Source organism: Salvelinus fontinalis, chromosome 12 (genome assembly GCF_029448725.1).
Source record: "Salvelinus fontinalis isolate EN_2023a chromosome 12, ASM2944872v1, whole genome shotgun sequence".
Classification (NCBI taxonomy): domain Eukaryota; kingdom Metazoa; phylum Chordata; class Actinopteri; order Salmoniformes; family Salmonidae; genus Salvelinus; species Salvelinus fontinalis.
The window spans coordinates 4,954,987-4,967,839 of NC_074676.1; the positions used below are offsets into that span (position 1 = coordinate 4,954,987).

A 12,853-nucleotide genomic window follows, 5' to 3' on the forward strand; every position below is an offset into this window, starting at 1 on the left:
TCAACCGCATATTTTCACAATTTTTTTACCGCATAGGTAGCTATCACAAAACCGAACAAATAAAGATATAATTAGTCACTAACCAAGAAACAACTTCATCAGATGACAGTCTTATAACATGTTATACAATAAATCTATGTTTTGTTCGAAAATGTGCATATTTGAGGTATAAATCATAGTTTTACATTGCAGCTACCATAAAAAATATCACCAAAGCAGCCGGAATAATTAGAGAGCAACGTGAAATACCTAAATACTCATCATAAAACATTTATGAAAAATACATGGTGTACAGCAAATGAAAGATAAACATCTTGTGAATCCAGCCAATATATTTTTAAGTGTTTTACAGCGAAAACACAATATAGCATTATATTAGCTTACTACAATAGCCAAACACACAGCCGCATTCATTCACCGCTAAGGTAGCGATCGCAAAAAAACAGTCACTTACCTTGACAAACTTCATCAGATGACAGTCCTATAGCATCATGTTACACAGTACATATAATTTTTGTTCAAAAATGTGCATATTTAGTGGTACAAATCGTGGTTTTACAATGTGAATACAAAGTCAAAATGCTCAAAATTCTCCGGAGATATTTTGGACAGTCACCTATCTAATCAAATAACTCATCATAAAGTTTACTAAAAAATACATGTCATACAGCAAATTAAAGATACACTAGTTCTTAATGCAACCGCTGTGTTAGAATTTTTAAAACAACTTTAGTACGACATACAACTTACGTTATAGCGAGACAGCGCCCAAAATAAGGGCGGAAAATATGACTAAACATTTTCCACAGAAATACGAAATAACATCATAAATGGTTCCTACTTTTGCTGAGCTTCCATCAGAATCTTGTACAAGGAGTCCTTTGTCCAGAATAATCGTTGTTTGGTTTTAGAATGTCCTCTTCTCCTGTCGAATTAGCAACCATAGCTAGCCATGTGGCGCAAACGTGGCCAACTTCACATGACGCAAAGAAAAAAAGAATCCAAAACTCGCAATAAACGTTCAATAAACTGATATAGCTCGGTTTTAAAAAACTACTTTATGATATTTTTATCACATATATCAAATAAAATCAGAGCCGGAGATATCTAACGTGTATACCGAAAGCTTTTCAGAAGGCAATCTGGGGTTCCTTCTCGCGCCTTCGAAGACAATGACATTTCCAGACACGTCATTCCAAAAGCCCTTGTTCGGCCTCAGATCAAGCTAGACACCCCATTCCACCTCTCACTGCCTGTTGACATCTAGTGGAAGGCGTATGCAGTGCATGTATATCCATAGATTTCAGGCAAATTAATAGGAAGGCCCTGGAACAGAGCCTCGATTTCAGATTTTTCACTTCCTGTTAGGAAGTTTGCTGCAAAATGAGTTCTGTTTTACTCACAGATATAATTCAAACGGTTTTAGAAACTTGAGAGTGTTTTCTATCCAATAGTAATAATAATATACATATTGTACGAGCAAGAATAGAGTACGAGGCAGTTTAATTTGGGCACAATTTTTTTTCAAAGTGAAAATAGCGTCCCCCTATTGACAAAAGGTTTGTCCAACAAGCTTCCTCTACCCTTAACCTTGTTTTGAACACCTCCAAAACAAAGGTCAAGTGGTTTGGTAAGAAGAATAACCCTCTTCCCACAGGTGTTATTACTACCTCTGAGGGTTTAGAGCTTGTGGTAGTCACCTCATACAAGTACTTTGGAGTATGGCTAGACGGTGCACTGTCCTTCTCTCAGCACATATCAAAGCTGCAGGCTAAAGTTAAATCTAGACTTGGTTTCCTCTATCATAATCGCTCCTCTTTCACCCCGGCTGCCAAACTAACCCTGATTCCGATGACCATCCTACCCATGCTAGATTACGGAGATATAATATATAGATCGGCAGGTAAGGGTGCTTTCAAGCGGCAGATGTCCTTTGCCATTCGGCCATCAGATTTGCCACCAATGCTCCTTATAGGACACATCCCTGCACTCTATACTCCTCTGTAAACTGGTCATCTCTGTATACCCGTAGCAAGAACCACTGATTGACACTTATTTATAAAACCCTCTTAGGCCTCACTCCCCCTATCTGAGATATCTACTGCAGCCCTCATCCTTCACATACAACACCCGTTCCGCCAGTCACATTCCGTTAAAGGTCCACAAAGACCACACATCCCTGGGTCGCTCCTCTTTTCAGTTCGCTGCAGCTAGCGACTGGAACGAGCTGCAACAAACACTCAAACTGGACAGTTTTATCTCAATCTCTTCATTCAAAGACTCAATCACGGACACTCTTACTGACAGTCTTGGCTGCTTTGTGTGATGTATTATTGTCTCTACCTTCTTGACCTTGGTGCTGTTGACTGTGCCCAATAATGTTTGTGCAATGTTTTTTGCTGCTGCCATGTTGTGTTGTGTTGTTACCATGTTGTTGTTATGTTGTGTTGCTACCATGCTGTGTTGTCATGTGTTGCTGCCTAGCTATGTTGTTGTCTTAGGTCTCTCTTTATGTCGTGTTGTGTTGTCTCTCTTGTTGTGATGTGTGTTTTGTCCTATATTTATATTGTATTTATGAAAATGTTTTAAATGCCGTCCCCGCAGGAGGCCTTTTTCCTTTTGGTAGGCCGTCATTGTAAATAAGAATTTGTTCTTAACTGACTTGCCTAGTTAAATAAAGGTTCAATAAATAACATTAAAAATTAAAACAGACTTATTTGGAAATTGTGGAACATTGTAGGAATGTTCTGTGCAAACTCTTAAAGATTTCCAGATTTCCATTTTATTACGTTTTGGGAGTCTGGGATGTTACAAGAATATTCCTGTGATATACACATATTGTACTGACAGGACTTAGACCAGGTTTTCCTGTCAACATTCTTACAACATTAATGGAATGTCCTGTGCATCCTAACTTAAACATTGTATGAATGTCATCACAACTGAGCATATTTAGTGCTTTTGGAACATATGTCTTGTAATGTGTCCACACGGTTACCACAACCGAATTTAAAGGTTTTGGGAACCTTTAAATAACTCAGAAAGGCTGTTCTGTCAACATTCTTGCAACATCAAATGAATGTGTTGTGCAACATGATACAAACATTCTCTGAATGTCTGCACAACTGGACAGTTCCTGTGTTTTGTGAACCTATCTCTTGTCATATCCCAACAATGTTCCCACAACCTAAAGAAATGTTTTAGGAACTTTTAAAGAACATAAAAAATATTTTCTGGGAACGTTCTAGCATCAGGTGAATGTTTTTTTCATTCTCAAATATACATTGTATAATCATCTGCACAACTGGATAGTTTGTCTTTTGGGATGTGCCCACAATGATCCCACCATACTGTTTCGACAAACATTTGGGAACCTTTAAAGAGCAGACAAAATGTGTCATCGGAACATTCCTACAACATCAGGCAAATGTTTTATACGATCATCAGCATGACTGGACAGTTTTTGTGTCACGGAACCAATTTTGGTTTGCTGGAACATTATAGTGAATGTTAGGATATTTACAAAATGTGGGGAAAAAACACATTTTGTTATCAAAAACATTCTTTGAATGTTTTGGGGATGTTGTCATCCTAATGTTTGATAAAACCAGAACTTAATGGGAATATTAGCTAATGTTCTGGGAATGTTCCCGGTTTGTGGGTCGTCTCTCCATGAGGACTCTTCAGAGATGAGGAATACTTCAGTGGCGGGTCGTGCAACTCTGAATATATTCACGACATTAGCATAATTCTATGAGTTTATTTACCAACTAATAATCTAATATTAGGCTGTAACTGCTCGGTAAAAACACTTGAGAGCTTCTGACAGTTATCAAAGACATGACTGATCAAGCCGTTCACTGAACGTTTAGAGAACAGCTTTCATCGAACACACACACTCAAAACAGTTAAGACAAGCTCCTCTACCCAGCCAAAGTCAATATGCTGTTTGATAACAAGTAGGGTATGATGTATGTGGCTACAGCTACAGCTTCTTTATACATTGATGTACTTGGCACACCTACAACTTGATTTTATGTGGTCACTGTTGCTCTTTTGTATCTAATTATGCTAATTAATATAATGGATTACATTCATTAGGACTCATGGCACTTTACATTGCATCTGCATCTCTCAATATAAATCTCAATATACTTTTGAAGTCAAGGTCAAACTATCAAAAGCAACATGTGGATGTTGTCTCAAAGTAGACTCGTATTTTTTACCTCCCCAAAAAATGCAATCTCTCAATGTATTGCCACCGTATCTGCTCTAACGACACCACACAGGTGGTGTGTTCTTGTCCCTTCTGTGTGCATAGGTGATAGAGCTGTGTCGACTCAACAGCCAGGAGAAGCTAGTTAGTGTTGTTATCCATGTGTGGCTTGTTGACCTCCCGTTCTCTGTATGTCTGCAGGAGGTGGAGCTGTGTCGACTGAACAGTCAGGAGAAGCTGGGCCTGACGTTGTGCTACAGGACAGACGAGGAGGAGGACATGGCTATCTATGTCAGTGAGGTGAGACAGCAGGAGTGGGACTGAGGGTAGCTAGGGAACAGCTGCTGTTCGTCTTCTTATTCTCATTCTTCTTCTTCTTCTCTCTCTCCACCCTTACAGTTTTCACTTAAGAAAACGCTATTCTATACGCCACACTTATTCAGAAATAGGTATTTTTGAAGCTCTCACTTCACCTACACGTCTAATGTCACAACACTCAGCAGTGTACAAATGCTTCCTTTCCTCAGAGTTCTAGAAACAAACACCAAAATAACAGCTACTATTTATAGTTGTTGATAAAAGAAAATGTAAATCGACTTGATAAAAAAATGTATGCATGCATTTCCACCAGTCCTGTCTGTTTATCGGTTCTTTGAGGTTTCAAAGAGTGCATTCCCGAAAGTATTCAGAACCCATGACTTTTTCCACATTTTGTTACGTAACAGCATTATTCTAAAAACTATTCAATTGTTTTTTTCCCCTCATCAATCTACACACAATACCGCATAATGACAAAACAAAAACAGGTTTTTAGAAAAGTTAGCAAATTTATAAAAAAAAAATAATAATGACATTTACATTTACATAAGTATTCACACCCTTTACTCAGTACTTTGTTGAAGCACCTTTGGCAGTGATTACAGCCTCAATTCTTCTTGGGTATGACACTACAAGTTTGGCACACCTGTATTTGGGGAGTTTCTTCCATTCTCCTCTGCAGATCCTCTCAAGCTCTGTCAGGTTGGATGGGGAGCGTCGCTGCACAGCTATTTTCAGGTCTCTCCAGAGGTGCTCGATCGGGTTCAAGTCCGTGTTCTGCTTAGGCCACTCAAGTCATTCAGAGACTTGTGCTGAAGCCACTCCTGCGTTGTCTTGGCTGTGTACTTAGGGTCGTTGTCCTGTTGGAAGGTGAACCTTCGCCCCAGTCTGAGGTCCTGAGCACTCTGGAGCAGGTTTTCATCAAAGATCTCGCTGTACTTTGCTCTTTTCATCTTTCCCTCGATCCTGGCTAGTCTCCCAGTCCCTGCTGCTGAAAAACATCCCACACAGCATGATGCTGCCTCAACCATGCTTCACCATAGGGAAGATGCCAGGTTTCCTCCAGACATGACGCTTGGCATTCAGGCCAAAGATTTCAATCCTTTAGGTGCCTTTTGGCAAACTCAAAGCGGGTTGTAATGTACTGAGGAGTGGCTTCCATCTGGCCTCAACCATAAAGGCCTGATTGGTGGAGTGCTGCAAAGATGGTTGTCCTTCTGGAAGGTTCTCCCATCTCTACAGAGGACCTCTGGAGCTATGTCAGAGGGACCATCGAGTTCTTGGTCACCTCCCTGACCAAGGCCCTTCTCGTCCAATTGCTCAGTTTGTCCGAGCGGCCAGCTCTTGGAAGAGTCTTGGTGGTTCCAAACTTCTTCCATTTAAGAATGGTGGAGGCCACTGTGTTCTTGGGGACCTTCAGACATGTTTTGGTAACCTTCCCAACCTTCCCTGTTTTGGTAACCTCCATCTGTGCCTCGTCACAATCCTGTCTCGGAGCTCTACAGACAATTCCCTTGACATCATGGCTTGATTTTTGCTCAGACATGCACTGTCAACTGTGGGACCTTATATAGACAGGTGTGTGCCTTTCCAAATCATGTCCAGTCAATTAACCTTAACACAGGTGGACTCCAATCATGTTGTAGAAACATTTCAGGGATGATCAATGGAAACAGGATGCACCTGAGCTCAATTTTTTCTTTATTTTGAATACATTTGCAAACATTTCTAAAAACCTGTGATGTATATGTTTAGATTGAGGGAAAAAAATATTTAATGCATTTTAGAATAAGGCTGTAACATAACAAAATGTGGAAAAATTCAAGGGGTATGCATACTTTTCCGAATGCACTGTAAATACACTGATATAACTGTGAAATGAATACAGCATTCTAGACTTTCAGGACTAAATCAGTTGTGAGCTTAGTTAATATTGAATATGTAGAGAGTCTGTAATTTAATATGATTACACAGACTAAAAAGACATGACTCGTTGGACTGGCACGTCATAATTTTTATATTTGCAATAATATAGATTAAACCACCTCGTAAAAAAAAGGCACTATAGTCTTTCTTTGAGTGTATATCCCTGTTCTTCAAATAGAACGGACATGTTTTGCAAGCTGAGGTCACACTATTTGTGCCCACCGTCAAGGCTTTTTTTCTCTGTTTCTCCCACTTATTGGCAGCACTTACAATGCACTGTCCTCTCCTCTATTCTGCCCAACTTACTCTCTCTCTCTCTCTCTCTCTCTCTCCCTCTCTCTCTCTCATTCGTTTGAAGTTAGCTCAGACCCGCAAGGTATATGCAGCTGAACATGAGTTGAATACAGATCGCTGTAGTCACTGGACTGCTTTTCCTCTCAAGTGTTTAGTCTATAAAAAGTCAAACCAAGGAGAGCGTGCTGCATTTACATGAGCTTCTACTGACTGTCACTCCGTATTTCAGCTGTGTTTCAGAGAGTGAATTCTGTTTCTGATCTCACATAAATACCAATACAGTCTCATGCATACTATTTGGCAAAGCACAAGATGTAGTGTTTAAAAAGGGATGTTCTATCACGCTTTGTGTAGTATGACTTTGCTTAAAAATTGGTTTGAGAATAAGCTATGTAGTGTTTATGAAGTCTTTATGAATGCCCTATAAAGCCTTTATAAGTTGTAGGGTCTTGCTTTAAATGGCGTGCAGCTTATAAAGGCTTCATAAAGCCTTCATAAACACTACATAAATGTGTTATGAATCAATATAACCGTATGTCATCCTTTATAAAAGGTTCATAAATGTGGCTTAACTGTGTGACATAACCACCAATGTCAAATCTGACATAACCCACTATGTAAAATATGACTTTTTAAAATTTAACCAGGCTAGTCAGTTAAGGACAAATTCTTATTTACAATGATGGCCTAGAAACAGTAGGTTAACTGCCTTGTTCAGGGGCAGAACGACACATTTTTATCTTGTCAGCTCGGTGTCACGCCCTGACCATAGAGAGCTGTTTATTCTCTATGTTGGTTAGGTCGGGGTGTGATTAAGGGTGGGTTATCTAGGGGAATCATATATCTATGTTGGCCTGGTATGGTTCCCAATCAGAGGCAGCTGTTTATCGTTGTCTCCGATTGGGGATCATATTTAGGTAGCCATTTCCCCATTGTGATTTGTAGGATCTTCACTATGACTATGTATAGTTGCCTGTGAGCATTATTATAGCTTCACATTTCGTTTGTTCGCTTTATTGTTTTACATTTACATAATTTTACATTTTAGTCATTTAGCAGACGCTCTTATCCAGAGCGACTTACAGTAGAGTGCATACATTTTATTACATTTTACATACTGAGACAAGGATATCCCTACCGGCCAAACCCTCCCTAACCCGGACGACGCTATGCCAATTGTGCGTCGCCCCACGGACCTCCCGGTTGCGGCCGGCTGCGACAGAGCCTGGGCGCGAACCCAGAGACTCTGGTGGCGCAGCTAGCACTGCGATGCAGTGCCCTAGACCACTGCGCCACCCGGGAGGATGTTTGTTCTTTGAGTTTTTCTCCTCCTAGTAAAAGGGATGGAAACATACCACGCTGCATCTTGGTCCAATCATTATGACGATCGTGACACTCCGGAATTCGATCTAGTAACCTTTCTGTTACTGACCCAACGCTCTAACCACTAGGCTACCTGCCGCCCCATAAACCTGTGCTTTATAAAGGGTGGCATAAGGACCTCTTAATAAAGGCCTTATAAATCATATTAAATAAAGGCTTCACAAAGCATTTATAACCCTGTCATGCATCTTGGGAGAGCATTGCAACACCAGGATACTGGGTTCGATTCCAGGGACCACCCAATTTGTAAAAATGTATTCACGCATGACTGTAAGTTGCTTCGGATAAAATCGTTGGCAAAATTGTATATATTATATTACACTAAAACATTGCTAGGATGGCCCAACCTCTTTCCCTCCTGGGTGCACATAGTCAATATTGGACCTGACCTCAACTTCCCCCAAAATGCTGTGTTGCAGGATGACACACATTCTAAAGTTCAGTCATGCACAGCTAAAAAAAAACGTTGATAGAGCCTACTGTTTTTTTCTCTGCCAAATTCCATTTTCTTGGTTTTTGTTTTTCCAGGTTTTGGATGTCTCCATTTGTTCTGGTTTACTCCAGTTTTTAAACACTTTTTTTAATAGAAAACAACTAAATTGGATTTTGTGTGTTCACAACAATGCTTAAACCAAATCAGGGGATGACTTTTGAGGTCTTGGAAAAATCTAAGAAATGTAGATTTTTTGTGTAGTTGCCCTTTAATTCAGTGAGCATGCCCTGTACTTTTGTTTGGTTAGCGGGTTTTCTGTAGTGCAGTAAGCACACATGATGTGATTCGGCTGCCAATGGAATGGGTGGAGTAAAAGTCCAAGAATCCAAGATGGCGTAGCAGTCAGGCGTCTTTGTCTTTGTCTTGTCGTGTCCCGTGTATAAATCTTTTTATATCTTTTTTCTTCGCATATATTTTTGAAACATTTTTCTTAACCCCAACTTCAACATACTCTCCTGCAACTCGCCTCACCCAATGTGGTATGGATCTGCTATTTTCTTTACTTTAGAACCGGAACCCCCAACAGAAGCTAGCTACTGCTAGCAGTCATCAGCTAACCTTTAGCCCGGACAACTCCTGCCAGTCTGCACAGCGCAATTCAACCCAGAGCAAATCGGACTTCTTCTTCTCCATATCTCCGGATTACTACCGCAAGCTCTGAACCTTTTCACCTGGATCATCACAGCTAGCTAGCTGCTATCCGAGTGGCAACTCCTGGCTAACGTCTCTGTCTCGAAGCAAGCACCAATTAGCCTGGAACTAGCCTATGCTAGGCCCATCTCCCGGCTAGCTGAAGAGGTCCATCAGCCACTCTTTGGGCTACAATACCTATTTTGCCAATTGGCCTGGAGCCTTTCACTACACGGAGCCCTGCTGGTCCATCACGACTGGTCTGCCGACGTAGCCGACGTAACAGACTCCTTTCGTTGCGACGTCCCTCTAAGGCCCTTCTGCTATCCCCGGCCCGCTAGCTGTCTGAATTGCCGTATCTCCAGCCCGCCTAGCTACTCACTGGACCATATGATCACTCGGCTATGCATGCCTCTCCCTAATGTCAATATGCCTTGTCCATTGCTGTGTTGGTTAGTGATTACTGCCTTATTTCACTGTAGAGCCTCCAGCCCTGCTCAATATGCCTTAACTAACCCTTTTGTTCCACCTCCCACACATGCGGTGACCTCACCTGGTTTAAATGGTGTCTCTAGAGACAATACCTCTCTCATCGTCACTCAAGGCCTAGGTTTACCTCCACTGTATTCACATCCTACTATACCTTTGTCTGTACATTATGCCTTGAATCTATTCTACCGCGCCCAGAAACCTGCTCCTTTTACTCTCCGTTCTGAACGTACTAGACGACCAGTTCTTATAGCCTTTAGCCGTACCCTTATCCTACTCCTCCTCTGTTCCTCTGGTGATGTAGAGGTTAATCCAGTGCCTAGCTCCACTCCCATTCCCCAGGCGCTCTCATTTGTTGACTTCTGTAACCGTAAAAGCCTTGGTTTCACACATGTTAACATTAGAAGGCTCCTCCCTAAGTTTGTTTTATTCACTGCTTTAGCACACTCTGCCAACCCGGATGTCCTAGCCATGTCTGAATCCTGGCTTAGGAAGGCCACCAAAACCCCTGAAATTTCCATCCCTAACTATAACATTTTCTGACAAGATAGAACTGCAAAAGGGGACGGAGTTGCAATCTACTGCAGAGAGAGCCTGCAGAGTTCTGTCTTACTATCCAGGTCTGTGCCCAAACAATTTGAACTTCTACTTTTAAAAATCCACCTTTCCAGAAACAAGTCTCTCACCGTTGCCGCTTGCTATAGACCACCTTCTGCCCCCAGCTGTGCCCTGGACACCATATGTGAATTGATTGCCCCCCATCTATCTTCAGAGCTCGTGCTGTTAGGTGACCTAAACTGGGACATGCTTAACACCCCGGCCATCCTACAATCTAAGCTTGATGCCCTCAATCTCACACAAATGATCAATGAACCTACCAGGTACAATGCCAAATCCGTAAACACGGGTAACCTCATAGTCATCCTCCTAACCAACCTACCCTCCAAATACACCTCTGCTGTCTTCAACCAGGATCTCAGCGATCCCTGCCTCATTACCTGCGTCCGTAATGGGTCTGCGGTCAAATGACCACCCCTCATCACTGTCAAACGCTCCCTAAACACTTCAGCGAGCAGGCCTTTCTAATCGACCTTGCCCGGGTATCCTGGAAGGATGTTGACCTCATTCCGTCAGTAGAGGATGCCTGGCTATTCTTTAAAAGTGCTTTTTTCACCATCTTAAATAAGAATGCCTCATTTAACAATTTTTGAACCAGGAACAGATATAGCACTTGGTTCAATCCAGACCTGACAGCCCTTGACCAGCACAAAAACATCCTGTGGCGTACTGCATTGGCATCGAATAGCCCCCGCGATATGCAACTTTTCATTGAAGTTAGGAAACAATATACACAGGCAGTTAGAAAAGCAAAGGCTAGCTTTTTAAAACAGAAATGTGCATCCTGTAGCACAAACTCCAAAAAGTTCTGGGTCACTGTAAAGTCCATGGAGAATAAGAGCACCTCCTCCCAGCTGCCCACTGCACTGAGGCTAGGAAACACTGTCACCACCAATAAATCCATGATAATTGAGAATTTCAATAAGCATTTTTCTTCGGCTGGCCATGCTTTCCACCTGGCTACCCCTACCCCGGTCAACAGCCTTGCACCCCCCACAGTAACTTGCCCAAGCCTCCCCCATTTCTCCTTCACCCAAATCCAGATAGCTGATATAATGAAAGAGCTGCAAAATCTGGACCCCTACAAATCAGCCTGGCTAGACAATCTGGACCCTCTCTTTCTAAAATTATCCGCCCGAATTGTTGCAACCCCTATTACTAGCCTGTTCAAACACTCTTTCAGATTGTCTGAGATCCCCAAAGATTGGGTAGCTGCCACGGCCATCCCCCTCTTCAAAGGGGGAGACACTCTATACGCAAACTGCTACAGACCTATATCTATCCTACTCTGCCTTTCTAAGGTCTTCGAAAGCCAAGTTAACAAACAGATCACCGACCATTTCGAATCCCACCGTACCTTTACAGCTATGCAATCTGGTTTCCGAGCTGGTCATGGGTGCACCTCAGCCACGCTCAAGGTCCTAAAAGATATCATAACCGCCATCGATAAGAAACAATACTGGGCAGCTGTATTGATCGACCTGGCCAAGGCTTTCGACTCTGTCAATCACCACATTCTTATCAGCAGACTCAACAGCCTTGGTTTCACAAATGACTTTGGACACTGTGTTAACTAACCTCCAGACGAGCTTCAATGCCATACAACTCTCCTTCCGTGGCCTCCAACTGCTCTTAAATGCAAGTAAAACTAAATGCATGCTCTTCAACTGATCGCTGCCCGCACCTGCCCGCCCGTCCAGCATCACTACTCTGGACGGTTCTGACTTGGAATATGTGGACAACTATACCTAGGTGTCTGGTTAGACTGTAAACTCTCCTTCCAGAGTCACATTAAGCATCTCCAATCCCAAATTAAATCTAGAATCGGCTTCCTATTTCGCAACAAAGCATCCTTCACTCATGCTGCCAAACATACCCTCGTAAAACTTCGTAAGACTTCGGCGATGTCATTTATAAAACAGCCTCCAACACTCTACTCAGCAAATTGGATGCAGTCTATCACAGTGCCATCCGTTTTGTCACCAAAGCCCCATATACTACGTATGCTCTTGTTGGCTGGCCCTCGCTTCACATTCGTCGCCAAACCCACTGGCTCCAGGTCATCTAAGTCTTTGCTAGGTAAAGCCCCGCCTTATCTCAGCTCACTGGTCACCATAGCAGCATCCACCCGTAGCACGCGCTCCAGCAGGTATATTTCACTGGTCACCCCCAAAGCCAATTCCTCCTTTGGTCGCCTTTCCTTCCAGTTTCTGCTTCCAAATCACTGAAGCTGGAGACTCATATCTCCCTCACTAACTTTAAGCACCAGTTGTCAGAGCAGCTCACAGATCACTGCACCTGTACATAGTCCATCTTTAAATAGCCCATCCAACTACCTCATCCCCATACTGTTATTTATTTATAAAAGAAAATTGCTCCTTATTTAATTTTTTTGCCCCTTTGATACTGGGCATCTCTGCTTGCACATTCATCTTCTGCACATCTATAACTCCAGTGTTTAATTGCTAAATTGTAATTGTTTTACC

At 42.2% G+C, this 12,853-nt stretch overlaps 1 protein-coding gene across 4 annotated transcripts in view; it reads left to right on the plus strand.

Moving 5' to 3' along the window:
• Positions 1–12,853, plus strand: part of LOC129866680 (PDZ domain-containing RING finger protein 4-like) — a 114,557-nt gene that overhangs the window by 78,794 nt on the left and 22,910 nt on the right. For 2 of the 4 annotated variants that reach the window (XM_055939483.1, XM_055939484.1), the window contains exon 4: positions 4,418–4,516. The exons of the other annotated variants lie outside the window; for them this stretch is intronic. In XM_055939483.1, coding sequence (XP_055795458.1) covers positions 4,418–4,516 — 99 coding nt within the window. The remainder of the gene's footprint in view (positions 1–4,417; positions 4,517–12,853) is intronic. 4 annotated transcript variants of the gene reach the window in all.